Raw genomic sequence first — 14,884 nt, forward strand, 5'->3', positions numbered from 1 at the left:
TTCCCTATTGTGGTGCAAAAATAACATGTGATTTTTGGTTTACCTGACTTCTAGCTGCCCAGTTTATCAAACAGAAGCTCCCAGATCTTCTGCGTTCTTACATTGACGCAGACGTCAGTGGAAATCAAGAAGGTGGCTTCCAGGATATAGCAATAGAGGTCCTACACCTCCTCCTCTCCCATCTCCTCTTTGGGCAGAAGGGAGCCTTTGGAGTTGGACAGGAGCAGATAGACGCTTTTCTTAAGACATTGCGCAGAGGTAAAGAAGTGTCTGTAGCTTACAAAAGTTGATTTCTTTGGATGAACTCAAACATGACAGGTTCAGAATATATGTGAAGACAGTGATTCACCTTTCAGTTCTCAAGGTGGTAATCTTTTGAGGATGCGAGAATTTTATCATTTAAAATATGAAAGTGATGAAAACCTCATGGTAAAGGTATAAAATGTCTCTAACTTTGTAAGAGTAATCTTGTAATGTTAGTGTAGTCTGAGTTTTAAGAAGTGATATAATTCCATGTAATCTTTATTCTCCTTTGGGGAGACAGAAGGTATATTTCTGTGATATACACTCTTTTTAGTTTAAAAAATTAGTCACTTTTCCCCAGTCAGGGCACATGCCTGGGTCGCAGGCCAGTTCCCAGTAGGGGACGCATGAGAGGCAACCATACATTGATATTTCTTTCCCTCTCTCCTTCCCTTCCCCTCTAAAAATAAATAAATAAAATATTTTTTAAAATAGTCACTTAAAATTTTTTTTTATTTTTTACACTGAGAAGGGAGAGGGAAAGGGGGGGAGAAACATTGATGTATGAGATATATGCATCAGTTGCCTGTTGGATTCTGCCAACTGGAGACCTGGCCCGAAACCCATGCGTGTGCCCTGACTGGGAATTGAACTGGTGACGTTTCAGTTTGCAGGCTGGGACTCAGTGCCCTGAGCCACACCAGCCAGGGCTAAAAATTCAGTCACTTTTTATATACCCACTTTAACTCCTTGGCTACTGGTCTTGTTAGGTTAAGATAGCTCCTGATTCTGTTGTTGCATCCTTTCTTCCTCTGATCCTTCTCTTAGAGGGATACGGAGTCTTTTTTAAGGCAAATCATTGACAATGGACCACCTTGTATTTATTTCAATTATTATTTGTGTTTCTGTAGTTCAATTTCACAGTTTCCCACTTGATTTAAATAAATTCTAATATTTGAATTGTTTCTGATGCCCTTCTTGTATTGAGATTGATATCCATATTGTGAAAGTTTTAAGTAATGCTTTGGGTGTGAATTTGGATTCTAATATACAAAATTGAAAATATATTGATGAGCAATTCCTGTACTATGAAAACAGTCAAATTTTAGAATTGGTGCTGAAGTCAGGCTAGTGGGCGTGGGAAAACTGAATAACCTGCTTTGAATAAGAACTTGTGGAAGATTCAGATGTGAAGGGCCTTTAGAGACAGTAAAAGAGGAAAGTTTGTTTTTAATCAGTATAGCACCCGTAACTTATTTTTTATTTATTTTGTCTTCTTCAGATTTTCCCCAGGAACGCTGTCCTGTGGTGCTTGCACCACTTTTATACCCTGAAAAACGGGACATTCTAATGGACAGGATCCTGCCTGATTCTGGAGGGGTAGCTAAAACCATGATGGAGAGCTCTTTGGCTGATTTCATGCAAGAAGTAGGCTATGGCTTTTGTGCAAGGTTAGTAGCCAAAAAACGGATTATTCTTCTGTTAAGAGCAATGTAGTTCTTTAAAGGACGTTCTTAAGATTTACTGTGTTAACCATCTTTACGTTTCAAGAATTTACTTCTAAATTTAATCTAGTAGTTTTGGTGGCAGCAATAGGTATCCTGGTGGCTAAATCTTTATCTCTGCTACTCCTCCCCCTCCCCATTCTCAAATAAAGGCATTTGTAGTCCCTGGCCTAGTTGCCAGGATAGATACTGCTCTCATTTGGAGGGTATAGAACACTGAGGCAAAGTGTTCTCCTCCTGGCCCAACACGTAATTTCCTGGCTGTACCTTCATCTGCGCCCTTCCTTTTCTGTCTTTAATACCCCGACTGTTGGACATTTTTCTCATCTGCCAGGGGCACCAAGGGTTGTGATATAGTAGGTTGATAATATTTTTTTTAAGATTTTATTCATTTATCTTTAAAGAGGAGGAGAAGGAGAGAAATATCAATGTATGGTTGCCTCCCGTGAGTCCCCTGCTGGGAATTGGCCTGCAACCCAGGCATGTGCCCTGACTGGGAATCGAACCGCAATTGTGTGGTTCGCAGGCCCGCGCTCAATCCACTGAGCTACACCAGCCAGGGCAGTTGATAATATTTTTATGAGAGCAATTATTAAGGCATTAATGTGCTATGCTTTGATTTTAGGTGTAATTTTTATAATGTTTTTAAAACTCGTGTAACCCGCATTTCCACATATGTTTGAAAGTGTATTTGGGGGGTGTGTGTGCATGTGTGCGTCCTGTACCTGGCATAAAACTTTTGTTTAATTAAACGTCAGGATGCAAAGTAAAAAGCATGCATTTTCAAGATTTCGTACATATCAGAATAATCAAACTTAACTTGAATATCAGTATTTTTAAGAGTCACTCAATCCAGACTAAAGATTGAGAAGAACATTATATATGTCTTTTTAAAAAATACATTTTATTGATTATGCTATTACAGTTGTCACATTTTTCTACTTTAATCCTCTCTGCCCTGCACTCCCCTCCCACCTGCATTTTCCCTCCCCTCTTAGTTCATGTCCATGTGTCGTACGTATATGTTCTTTAGCTTCCCCATTTTCCATGCTATTCTTAACTTCCCTGTCTGTGTGGGGTTTTTTGTTTGTTGGTTTTTGTTTTTTTAAAGATTTTATTTACTTATTTTTAGAGAGGGGGAAGGAAGGGAGAAAGAGAGGGAGAGAAACATCAATGTGTGGCTGCTTTCTGTATGCCCCCAACTAGGGACCTGGCCCGCAGTCCAGGCATGTGCCCTGAGTGGGAATTGAACCAGAGGTCTTTTGATTCTCAGGCTGGCACTCAATCCACTGAGCAACACCAGCCAGGGCACCCCCTCTGTTTTGTACTGACCACTTATGCTTCTTATTCCCCATACCTTTTCCTTCATTCTGCCCACTCCCTCTCCCTGCTGATAACCTTCTTTGTGGCCTCCAGTTCTGTGAATCTGTTCCCGTTCTAGTTAGTTGTTTAGTTAGTTTTGGGGGGGGGTTGTTTTTGTTTTTTGGGGTTTTTTTTTTTCGGTTCAGTTGTTGATAGTTGTGAGTTTGTTGTCAATTTTTACTGTTCTTTTGATCTTATTTTTCTTAGATAAATCCCTTTAACATTTCATATAATAAAGGCTTAGTGATGAACTACTTTAATTTAACCTTATCTGGGAAGCTCTTTATCTAGTGTTTCATTCGGAATGAAAGCTTTGCTGGATAGAGTAATCTTGAATGTAGGTCCTTGCCTTTCATAACTTTGAATACTTCTTTCCAGCCTCCTCTTGCCTACAAGGTTTCTACAAAGGAGTTGCCATAAGAATGTCAGCTGATTTCTCATTTATATGTGCCTTAACATATTATTCTTGCTTATATTTTCCTTATTGACCTTTTAGACTTTTCCATTAAGTGTTTTTTTTAAGTAGGTGGTTTTTACATTTCCTAACTATATAAAAGTCAAGAAATGAAGCTTTTTACTGTGTTTATATTAATGAAGTTTGGGATTTCACTCAAGGGCTCATTTTATGTTAGCATTTCTTAACCTTTGTATTGATGGTGGTAGTTGTTTTTCTGAAGTTAAATTTCTGTTTCAGTATTGAAGAGTGTCGCAATATAATCGTGCAGTTTGGTGTTCGGGAGGTTACAGCTGCCCAGGTTGCAAGAGTTTTAGGAATGATGGCTCGAACTCATTCAGGATTAACAGATGGAATTCCACTACAGGTAAGTGTAGAAATCAGCTATTTTACAACACGAATGAAGTTTGTCCTTTCCCTCCCCCTTATTTTTTAAATTACAATATGATTGGTTGTTCACCAGTCAGGAGCCGACTACATTAAGTAGTTGGGTTTATTTAATTGAAACTTTACTTCTACAGAGTATCTCTGCTCCTGGCAGTGGGATCTGGAGTGACGGGAAAGATAAAAGTGATGGAGCACAGGCACATACGTGGAATGTAGAAGTCTTGATTGATGTTCTCAAAGAACTGGTGAGTACACGCAATCCTGTTTTTACACTCATGGTGTTGGTGTGATGTAGCCCACAAAAAGTAAATTTTAAGGAATAAAATGCCCAGCTCAATGAGGTCAGAAATGTTTTTTTTAATTCCTGACTTGCTCATTATGTACTGGAAATAGTACATCATCAAATTCCAGTTTTGTTCGTTTGGAGTTGTTGAAGTGCGATTCTGAGTAGCACTGCTCAGGTGATTTGGTGGGTTATAGGTATGTGTGTGGTATTTTTTGAGAGAACAGTTGGATGGAAAGTAATGATTGTGTAAGGAATCAGTGAGGAGAACAGTAGGGTAGTCTTATGAATATTTTCTGCAAGGTATAACAAAAAGCCTGCCAACCTTGCTCATCGTGGATAGGGAAAATAAAAATCCATGCTTACCTTACTACTGTCACTTCTGGAATGTCCGCAAACCAGTAAGTTAATTGACTCCCAGATAAACAAATAACTTCTCCTAAAATGTTGAAATATTTAGCCGAATGAAACACAAAATGAAACTTTTTAATTTTTAATTTAACACATATGTAACATTGGTAAAATTTAGTTACAGAAAATTATGCTGTCCTATGATATAACCTTACTAACAGCATCAGTGGGGTTTTTCTTTTCTTTAAGTATATTTTATTATGTTATTACAGTTGTCCCATTTTTTCCTCCCTGTTAGCCTCCTCTATTCCGCTTCCCTGCATTATTTCCCTTGCTTAGTTCATGCCCATGGGACATAACATATTAATTCTCTATTTCTTATATTGTTCTTAACCTCGTCCTGTTTATTTTATACCTACCAATTATTTATTTATTTGCTTGCTTGTTTATTTAAAAAAAAGATTTTTAGTTTTGAGAGAGAGAGAAAGGGATGGAGAAAAACATTGATTGGTAGCCCCCAACTGGGGACTTGGCCTGCAACCCAAGCATGTGCCCTGACAGGTTTGAACCAGTGAGTGACCCTGTGGTTTGCAAGGCAGCAGTCAGTTTACTGAACCATACCAGTCAGGGCTCAGTTATGTTTCTTAATCCCTATACCTTTTCCCCTATTCTCCCCCTACCACCTCTTCACTGATAACCCTCTGTGTAGTCTACATTTCTATGATTCTTTTTCTGTTGTAGTTGTTTAGTTTTTGTAGGTTCAGTTGTTGATAGTTGTGAGTTTGTTGTCATTTTACTGTTCATACTTTTTAAAAATATATTTTATTTATTATGCCATTACAGTTGTCCCATTCCCCCCCTTTATTCCCCTTCACCCTGCACACTCCCTCCCACCCACATTCCCCCCCTTTAGTTCATGTCTATGTGTCCTAAGTTCTTTAGCTTCTGTATTTCCCACACTACTCTTGCCCTTCCCCTTTCTATTTTTTCCCCACTGTCTATCCACTTATTCTCCCACTCCCCTGTTATTAACCTTCCATGTGATCTCCATTTCTGTGGCTCTGCTCCTGTTTTAGGTGTCCGCTTAGTTTGCTTTTGTTTTAGGTGTGGTTGTTAGTAACTGTGAGTTTGCTGTCCTTTCACTGTGCATATTTTTTTAATCTTTTTCTTAGGTAAGTCCCTTTAACATTTCATATAATAGGGGCTTGGTGATGATGAACTCCTTGAACTTGAGCTTATCTAAGAAGCCCTTTATCATCTGCTCTTCCATTCTAAATGAAAGCTTTGCTGGATATCGGATGTAGGTCCTTTTCTTTCGTGAGTTGGAATACTTCTTTCCAGCCCCTTCTTGCCTGTAAGGTCTCTTTTGAGAAATCCGCTGACAGTCTGATGGGAACTCTTTTGTAGGTGACTATCCCCTTATCTCTTGCTGCTTCTAGAATTCTCTCCATTTTAATCTTGGGTAATGTAATTATGATGTGCCTTGGTGTGTTCCTCTTTGGGCTCATCTTCTTTGAGACTCTCTGAGCTTCCTGGAAGTCTATTTCCTTTGCCAGATTGGGGAAGTTCTCCTTTATTATTTGTTCAAATGTTTTGTACTTGCTCTTTCTCTTCCTCTTCTGGTACCCCTATAGTTGGGATGTTGGAGCGTTTAAAGATGTTCTGGAGGTTCCTAAGCCTCTCCTCTTTTTTTTGAATTCTTGTTTCTTCATTCTTTTCTGTTTGGTCATATCTTTCTTCCTTCTGGTCTACTCCATTGATTTGAGTCCCAGTTTTTTTTCCATCACTATTGGTTTCCGGTGCATTTTCCTTCATTTCACTTAGTGTAGTTTTCGTTTTCTCATCTAATTTGTGACCAAAATCAACCATTTCTGTGAGCATGCTGATCACCAGTGTTTTGAACGGTGCATCTGATAGGTTGGCTGTCTCTTGGTCACTTAAAAGTATTGGCTCTGGAACTTTGATTTGTTCTTCTGATTGAGCCATTTTTGGTCAGGTGTGCCTGTTACATTTGAGTGGCGGAGCCTTAGGTGTTCTGTTCACCAGGGCAGGGCAACCCAGTTGCTGGGTTGTGGCACTGTATGTGGGGGCAGGGTCAGAGAGGGAACAGTAGTGCTTGCTCCGCTCTCTCTTCTTGGATTTCAGTCCCTTCTGCCGCCACAAGCAAATTGGGCCCTTCTGGTGCTGGTTCATGGGTGGGTGGGCTTGTGTACATTCTAGGACCCTGTGGGTCTCCAACGCACTCTCCTGTGAGGCTGGGAGTCTCTTCTGGCACCTTTTCAGTCTGGGCTTTTAGGCTTTATTTCCTGTCGCTGGTGCCCCGGATTGCGAGGTCTGTCTTGCTGCCTGTTTTTGCCTAGTTTTTGCGCGCCACCTGTGCTCCTGGGTCTGGCTGCCACTTCCTTTTCCTGCCACAATCCCTCTCTACCGGCTGCTGACTTCACCCCTCTTACCAGTCTGTTTGAATGGTTGTTGGACTTCCGTACAGATTAATTTTCTGTCTGTTCTGGTTGTGTGTTTGTTTCTAAATCTTTGTTGTCCTTAATTTTGGTTGTGCGAGGAGGCACAGTGTTTCCACTTACGCCTCCATCTTGGCCAGAAGCCCTGTTCATACTTTTGATCTTCTCCTTTTTCTTTGGTAAGTCCCTTTAACATTTCATATAATAAGGGCTTGGTAAAGATGAACTCCTTTAACATGACCTTATCTGGAAAGCACTTTATCTGCACTTCTATTCTAGATGATAGCTTTGCTGGATGGAATAATCTTGGATGTTAGGTCCTTGCCTTTCATGACTTTGAATATGTCTCTCCAGCCTGCTCTTGCCTGCAAGGTTTCTTTGAGAAATCAGCCGATAGTCTTACGGGAACCTTTGTAGGTAACTATCTCTTTTTCTCTTGCTGCTTTCGAGATTCTGTCCTTATCTTTAATATTCGGTAATATAATTATGATGTGTCTTGGTGTGTCCTTGGGCCCATTTTTGGGGGGTGCTGTGCACTTCCAGGACTTGCATGTTTGTTTTCTTTGCCAGATCGGGGAAGTTTTCCTTCATTATTTTTTCAAATAAGTTTTCAGTTTTTTTCTGTTCTCCCTCTGGTACCCCTATGATTCAGATGTTGGAACTCTTAAAGTGTGGTCCCAGAGGTTCCTAAGCCTCCTCATTTTTTTGAGCTCTTGTTTCTTCTGGTTGAATGTTTATTCTTTTCTGGTTGAATGTTTATTTCTTTTTTCTGTTCTAAATCATTGATTTGAGTTCCTGTTTCCTTCAATGTTGGTTCCCTATATATATTTTTTTATTTTGCTTTGTACAGCCTTCACTTCGTGCTCTATTTTATGACCATATGTAATAATTTCTGTGAGCATCTTGATTTTCAGTGTTTTGATCTCTGCATCTGACAAACCTGGTTGGCTATGTCCTGGTCGCTTACTTCTTTTTTTTTTTTTTTTTTTATTGTTTTTATTTTTTTATTTATTTATTTTATTATTTTTTTTAATTTAATTATTTTTCAAGCTTACTTCTTTTTCTGGAGTTTTGATCTGTTCTTTCATTTTGGCCATATTTCTTTGTGTGGTTGTACCTGTTACATAGTAAGGGGTGGAGCCTTAGGTATTGTGGTGCTGTATGTGGGGGAGGGGTCAGAGGAACGTGAGACTTACTCAGCTCTCAGCCGGCTTTCAGTCACTTCTCCTGCTACCCACAAGCTCATTGGATCTTTCTGGTGCTGATTCCAGGGTGAATGGGTTTGTGTACATTCTAGGACCCTGTGGGTCTCTCTAATAAGCTCTTCTCTGAGGCTGGGAGTCTCTCACCACCAAAATCCCCCACAGATTTTTACAGCCAGAGGTTTTTAGGCTTTTTTTCCCTGCACCAGCACTGTCAGTTGTACAGCCTGTCTCATTCCCCAGGTGTTCCTCCCATTTTTTCCATATGCACATGTGGGACCCCCAGTCTGCCAGCCCCAGCTTTGAAGTCTGTCCTGTCCCTCCTACCAGCCTAGATGAATGTTTCTTCTTTAACTCCTTGGTTGTTGGATTTCCATAAGGTTCAATTTTCTGGCACTTCTGGATGTTTCTTTGTTTTTAAATTTGTTGTTGTTCTCCGTTTGGTTGTAAAGAAGCAAAGCCTATCTAATTATGCCTCCGTCTTAGCCAGATGTTGGGTTTTTTATCTTTCTTAATAGTAGGTTAATTTAAGGTGTTAGAACCTATTTAATAATAAAGTGGTGAAAAAATAATGCTAGATTATGGCAGAAAACTCAGAAAGTGGAAAAATAAAAACCTTTTAGTTATATCACTTAGTGGAAACCGGTTAGTGTTTTGTTTTATCCTCTGGTTGTCTTGCAGAAGTGAAAAAAACATGCCCTTTTCACTCAGTTTTCATCTTATATTTTATTGCCCCAAAATGCTCTTTTTAAAAATTGCAGACATTGATTTATTCCATATTACCTGAACCTATTTTGTTCTGATTTCAGAGTACAAAGTCTGTAATTGAGAACCTGCACTGTAGGTCTGAAAAATTGAGTCAGTAACCTCTTTTCTTCCTTTTAGTTTTACTATATTAGAGTTTTCTGTATATCTTTGGAGGTAGGAAGCACAAGACAATTTCAGATACATATTGGGTCTGTAATTTGGTTTTTTTGATTGCCAGCCAGGGATGGAAAGAGGAAACCAGAGCAGGGCAGCACGCCTGTGGATTTACCAAACTTATTTTATCTAGGATAACACTGCTTAACGGTACATTTATGGTTCTGTTCTTTCGTGGTCAGTTCTTGCAACAAGTTTTATCAAATAATTTTTTTTCCTGAATGTTATTGTTGCCTTAGAGAAAGTTTGTTCTTTGTACCATATACAAACCAAGCATTATCTTTTTCATGGCTTAACAGGAGTCACTTTAAGGTGGAACTAAACCGATTGGTGCTTGCTTTGGAGATTGAAATACATAGTGTATACAGTCTTTTTTTCTTTCAAACATTGAATATACTTATTTTGTGGTATTGGGGTTATTTTAGGATTTTATTTTTTTATTTTTAGAGAGGGGAAGAGAGAGAGGGAGAGAAACATCAATATGTGGTTGCCTTTCAGGCGCTCCCTATTGGGGGCCTGGCCTGCAACCAAGGCATTTGCTCTGACTGGGAATTGAACCAGTGACCCTTTGGTTCCCAGGCTGGCACTTAATTCACTGAGCCACACCAGCCAGGGCTAAATATATTTATTTTGATTACTTTGTGCAGAATGTTTGGCAAATTATTTTCTATAAATGTTTCCTTTGCTTTGTGCTTCTTTTAAGGATTCACATAGCCTTTTAAAATACCTTTTCATAGAACATTTTCTTAAATTTTTAGTCATTTTGATATAAAGAATCTAGACTTTTCCTGATATCATGTTGTTATAATTGATTTTTGCAACTTTGTTCCAAGGTAACAGAATCTTGGTATAAAGAGGAGACTGCTGAGTAAAGTTACTTATTTACCATATTGGGATGGAGTGTTCACTGGGTTCAGTAGGGGAGGAAAGAGTTCCTATTTGTGTACTCACAGGGCCAACAGAAGTGTGTCATGACCTGAGCTATTAGAGTACCCTGCTTGTGGGTCCAGTATTGTTGGAATATAAAAAAGAGTTACCTAGCGCTCTCTGGAAGTGCCAGAAAGATTCAGATGATTTTGAGTTTGCAAGTAGAATATCTTGATTGAACTTCAGATTTAATTCTGCTCTTTAGATAAAGTATCAAAATATGTACACCTTTGTTCATTCAACTTTGAAATTTTTTTTTAGAACCCGAGTTTGAATTTTAAGGAAGTAACTTATGAACTGGACCATCCTGGATTTCAAATTCGTGACAGTAAAGGACTTCATAATGTGGTTTATGGCATTCAGAGGGGTCTGGGTATGGAAGTATTCCCAGTAGACCTAATATATAGACCTTGGAAACATGCAGAAGGCCAGGTAAATGAACAGTGTTTAGCTGTAGAAAGAAAACAAATTAATGACTTGTTGTTATATAGTGCCATCTATCCATTGGTTAAAATATTCTTTTAAAGTGGAGCTTGTTTCACATGGCTCAGAAAAGTAGAACCTCATAAATTCTGAAGGAACATTATCAGAGTTTAGTCAATGTTAGACTCAATTGAAGTATACCAGTGAAACTGTTTAATGATGTTTGTCTCCAAGGCCATCTCATTGTTTACCTTTAATCTTTCTGAATTGATGGTGATTTAGAAAGAGCGAATAATTAAGATTTTAAAGAGAAATTGTCATTCTAATAACCTTGTGATTGACTGTAGCCTAACAAAAATATTTCGATTTTTATAGCATTCACTGTCATTTATGGTGATAATGACTTTTTCCTCTTGTTCCAGCTCTCATTCATTCAGCATTCCCTTATAAATCCAGAGATCTTCTGTTTTGCTGACTATCCCTGTCATACTGTTGCCACTGATATTCTGAAAGCACCACCAGAGGATGACAATCGAGAAATTGCCACATGGTAAGCACTCATTTTGCTTTTGTTGAAAGGGTCACTTTTACTTTTGTGAAATAGAAAATGAGTATTGGGCAACTACTTAATTAAAAGGTTTAAGTGAAATAATATTTTTAATTAACCTAGTTACCTTAAATTTTTATAGAGGGGTGATGGTGAATAAAAATTCATTTTTAGTCCTCTATCACTAGATAGTTGTATCTTTTCTCTTATAAGGTATACCATTAGATATTTTCCTGACACTATTAAATGTTGAACTATATATAAGGATCTCTTCTCTGTAGATTTCTTTTCAAGAATAGCTCAAGATGGTCAACCCATCGGTATAGCAAAATTAATCTAGTTTCTCTTGAGTTCCAATTCCAAGTTTTTGAGGGAGAATCTGACTCTGGCCTAGTAGGTTTCTCCTGGAATTTAAATCATTTCTCTTTAGGGATATGAGGGAAGGATGGGGAAAGTACTTTCATTACTGCTGAGATACACACATTGGCTATAGGAAGGGAGCTTGGGCTGGGTTGTTCCCCAGAGGCATCCACTTCATAATGTTTCATTTTTTTCAAAACCATACTCTCCTGGCACACTTCTCTGATACATAGTGGATTGCTGTTTTTATTTATTTTCTGTCTGTGGGTGGTAGTTTTAGGACAGTTTAAAGCCCTTTAGGTATTGCTAGATCTTCTAAAACAAAGGATGGTAAACATTTCCTCTAAAGGATTAGTTAACAACCAGCTCTGTGGGAAAATGGTGTTTTTGCAGCACAGTAATAGGAGCGTCCATGATCATGCAAATGGTTAGTGGTGTCTTCTTTTCTTCATTACTTTCTGTGACTGCTTTTAAAATTAGTCTCATACCTTAGCATCATGTATTTTTGAGATGAAAAGCACCAGTTTAAACATTTTTCAAATATTAAAAGATGTCAACAATTTGGTTTTATCCTGATAGCTGGTATCACTTAATCAGAAAGTGAATTTCGTATACCTAGGTTTTGGTTGATGGATTATTTTACTTCTATTCTTGTTAGGAAGAGCTTGGATTTGATTGAATCTCTCCTGAGGCTTGCAGAGGTGGGTCAGTATGAGCAAGTCAAACAGCTCTTCAGCTTCCCTATCAAACACTGTCCGGACATGCTGGTATTGGCCTTATTACAAATCAACACCTCCTGGCACACCTTGCGCCATGAACTCATCTCCACTCTGATGCCAATATTCCTCGGAAACCATCCTAACTCTGCTATTATTTTGCACTATGCATGGCATGGTCAGGTAAGACATGACCAACTCTTTATTGGAGGATGTTCAGTGATAGAAGTTGCCAATCTTGGAATTGTGACAGTTTGGAAAAGTCACATTTCCACAAAGCTTACTTTACCTTTTTGTATCATGTGGGTATTGAAGTATAAAAATTAAAAAAAGCAAGGAGGTAAGGGAGCTTACAAAAATTCAGTACTATATTGTGAAAGCTCTATATTGCTGTGGTCTCAGTATCCTTTTGATAGGAGTAGGGAGCTTAATCATTATATCACAAAACCAGAAGGGTACTCCATGTTACCTTTTGACAGGTAAATGACAGAAAAATCACAAGTCAATTCACAGGACATTATTTTGTTTTATTCAAATCAGGCATTTAAATTTTATTTTAGTTTCTGCTGACATACCATGCAAGCTCTTGGGCATTTTTTCACCACCTAATTTTTTTAATTGTGTTTGACAAGTAAATATTATTTTGTGCATTGATTTTTTTTAAGCCTACTAGCTTACATTAAAAAATATATTTTATTCATTTACTTTTAGAGAGAGATGGGGGGATGGGAGAAAGAGAAATATCAGTGTGCAAGAGAAACATCTATCTATCAGTTGCGTCTCACACACACCCAGCCAGACACCTGGCTTGCAGCTCAGGCATGTGCCCTGACCAGGATCCGAACCACAGCCTTTTGGTTTGTGGGATGATGCCCAACCCACTGATACACACTAATCAGGACACTAATAGCCTGCATTTTTTATGACAAATGCAGGTTTGAGAAAAAGCACTCAGCCCCGCCTGGGTTACTCGGTTGGAGCATCATCATCTTATACCTAAAGGTTGTGGGCTCAATTCCCAATCAGGGCACATACCTAGGTTGGGGGTTCAATCCCTGGGCAGGGAATATACAGGAAGCTGATAAGTGTTTGTCAAATCTGTGCCCTCCTTCTCTCCCTTCTTCTCTCTCTAGAATCAATAAACATATCCTTGGGCAAAAATTAAAAAAGAAAAAGAAAAGAAAGCAATCATCTTTCCTTTACATCAAGTGCCTTTTGAGGCTCCTTTTTTTCTTAAGTCATTATTACAGTATTTTTTAAAATTATATATAAGTGCTTTTAAAAAAATCAGATACTCTTATTTCTAAATGAAAAGTTTTAGTCTTCGTTCCATGCCATTCAGTCAGTTCTCCTCCGTTTGCAGAAACTCAAATTACATGGTAGGGTTAGTAGTTTATGGAATGTTTAACATTTAACCAAAAGTTTGCAGCCCAGGCATTCATATGTCTTTCTCACTACTGCAGCTGTAGGATAGAACAGAAAAGATGAAAGGAGCTGCATCACCTCACTTTTCATTGAGTACTTTTACACTTGGGCTTTCTGTCACTCTAGGACAGTTAGAGCAATAGTAATTGCTTTGCCATTGCTTCTATGAAAAATACCAAATTTCAGCTATTTGTTTATATAATTTCGCTGTAAGCATTCAGGTCAGTCCTCGAAGCCAGGTTGTTTTCTGGTTAAAAAGAAAATTGAATAATTATAAAAAGCACATTCTGCCCTGGCTGGTATAGCTCAGTGGGTTGAGCGTGGTTCTGCAAACCAAAGGATTTTGGTTCAATTCCCAGTCAGGGCACATGCCTGGGTTGTGGGCCAGTTCCCAGCAGGGGACACATGAGAAGCAACCATACATTGATGTTTCTCTCCCTCTCTCCTTCCCTTCCCCTCTAAAGATAAATAAATAAAATCTAAAATAAATAAATAATGTAACAAATTATTTAAAAATAAAATGTTCTCTAAGATTGCTATTTAACCCTCCTTTTCTTTTTTTAGGGACAGTCTCCCTCCATCCGCCAACTTATCATGCATGCAATGGCAGAATGGTACATGCGAGGGGAGCAGTACGATCAGGCCAAATTGTCTCGAATACTTGATGTGGCCCAGGACTTGAAGGTGAGCTCAGAGGGACAAAAATAACACTTTCATTTGTTAATAATAAGAAAAAATTTTTTATATAACATAGATGCCTTAGGAGTAATTAAGATGTAACTAGCTTTTAGTTAGAATGGGTTGAGACACAAATTTTGTAAGTTGAAAGAGATTGGAAGCACAGTAGTTTTTAGATAATATAAAAATATCTAAGTGGCAAAATTTATTTACATTGGACTGAATTTTGTTTGGTTTTTCAGTAATGTTTGCAATGACATTTGTTTTAAAGCAATTCATAATTGACCTCAGTTGTAATCTGAGAGATACAACTTCTTTTTTTTTTACTTTTATTTTATTTATTTTTAAACAAATGAATTCTTTTTTATTTTTTAATTTTTCTTTACATTTTTTAATTTACCTTTAGAGGGGAAGGGAAGGAGAGTAGGAGAGAAATATAAATGTATGGTTGCCTCTCCTGAGTCCCCTGCTGGGAACTGGCCTGCAGGGAACCGGCCTGCAATCCAGGAATGTGCCTTGACTGGGAATTGAACCGCAATTGTGTGGTTTGCAGGCCCGCACTCAATCCACTGAGCTACACTGGCCAGGGCTTTGAGAGATACAACTTCTGAAGAAGCTGCTTGGGTTTTAGCCCTTTGGCA

General features: G+C 38.4%; 1 protein-coding gene across 7 annotated transcripts in view; it reads left to right on the forward strand.

Moving 5' to 3' along the window:
* The window catches only part of CNOT1 (CCR4-NOT transcription complex subunit 1), an 83,401-nt gene that overhangs the window by 31,495 nt on the left and 37,022 nt on the right, over positions 1-14,884 (forward strand). For all 7 annotated transcript variants that reach the window (XM_037041598.1, XM_037041597.1, XM_037041601.1 and 4 more), the window contains exons 7-14: positions 55-258; positions 1,526-1,694; positions 3,805-3,931; positions 4,086-4,196; positions 10,356-10,526; positions 10,940-11,067; positions 12,083-12,323; positions 14,130-14,249. In XM_037041598.1, coding sequence (XP_036897493.1) covers positions 55-258; positions 1,526-1,694; positions 3,805-3,931; positions 4,086-4,196; positions 10,356-10,526; positions 10,940-11,067; positions 12,083-12,323; positions 14,130-14,249 — 1,271 coding nt within the window. The remainder of the gene's footprint in view (positions 1-54; positions 259-1,525; positions 1,695-3,804; positions 3,932-4,085; positions 4,197-10,355; positions 10,527-10,939; positions 11,068-12,082; positions 12,324-14,129; positions 14,250-14,884) is intronic.

Source organism: Sturnira hondurensis, unplaced genomic scaffold (assembly GCF_014824575.4).
Source record: "Sturnira hondurensis isolate 20B ecotype Veracruz unplaced genomic scaffold, ASM1482457v3 Scaffold0003090, whole genome shotgun sequence".
Taxonomy (NCBI): domain Eukaryota; kingdom Metazoa; phylum Chordata; class Mammalia; order Chiroptera; family Phyllostomidae; genus Sturnira; species Sturnira hondurensis.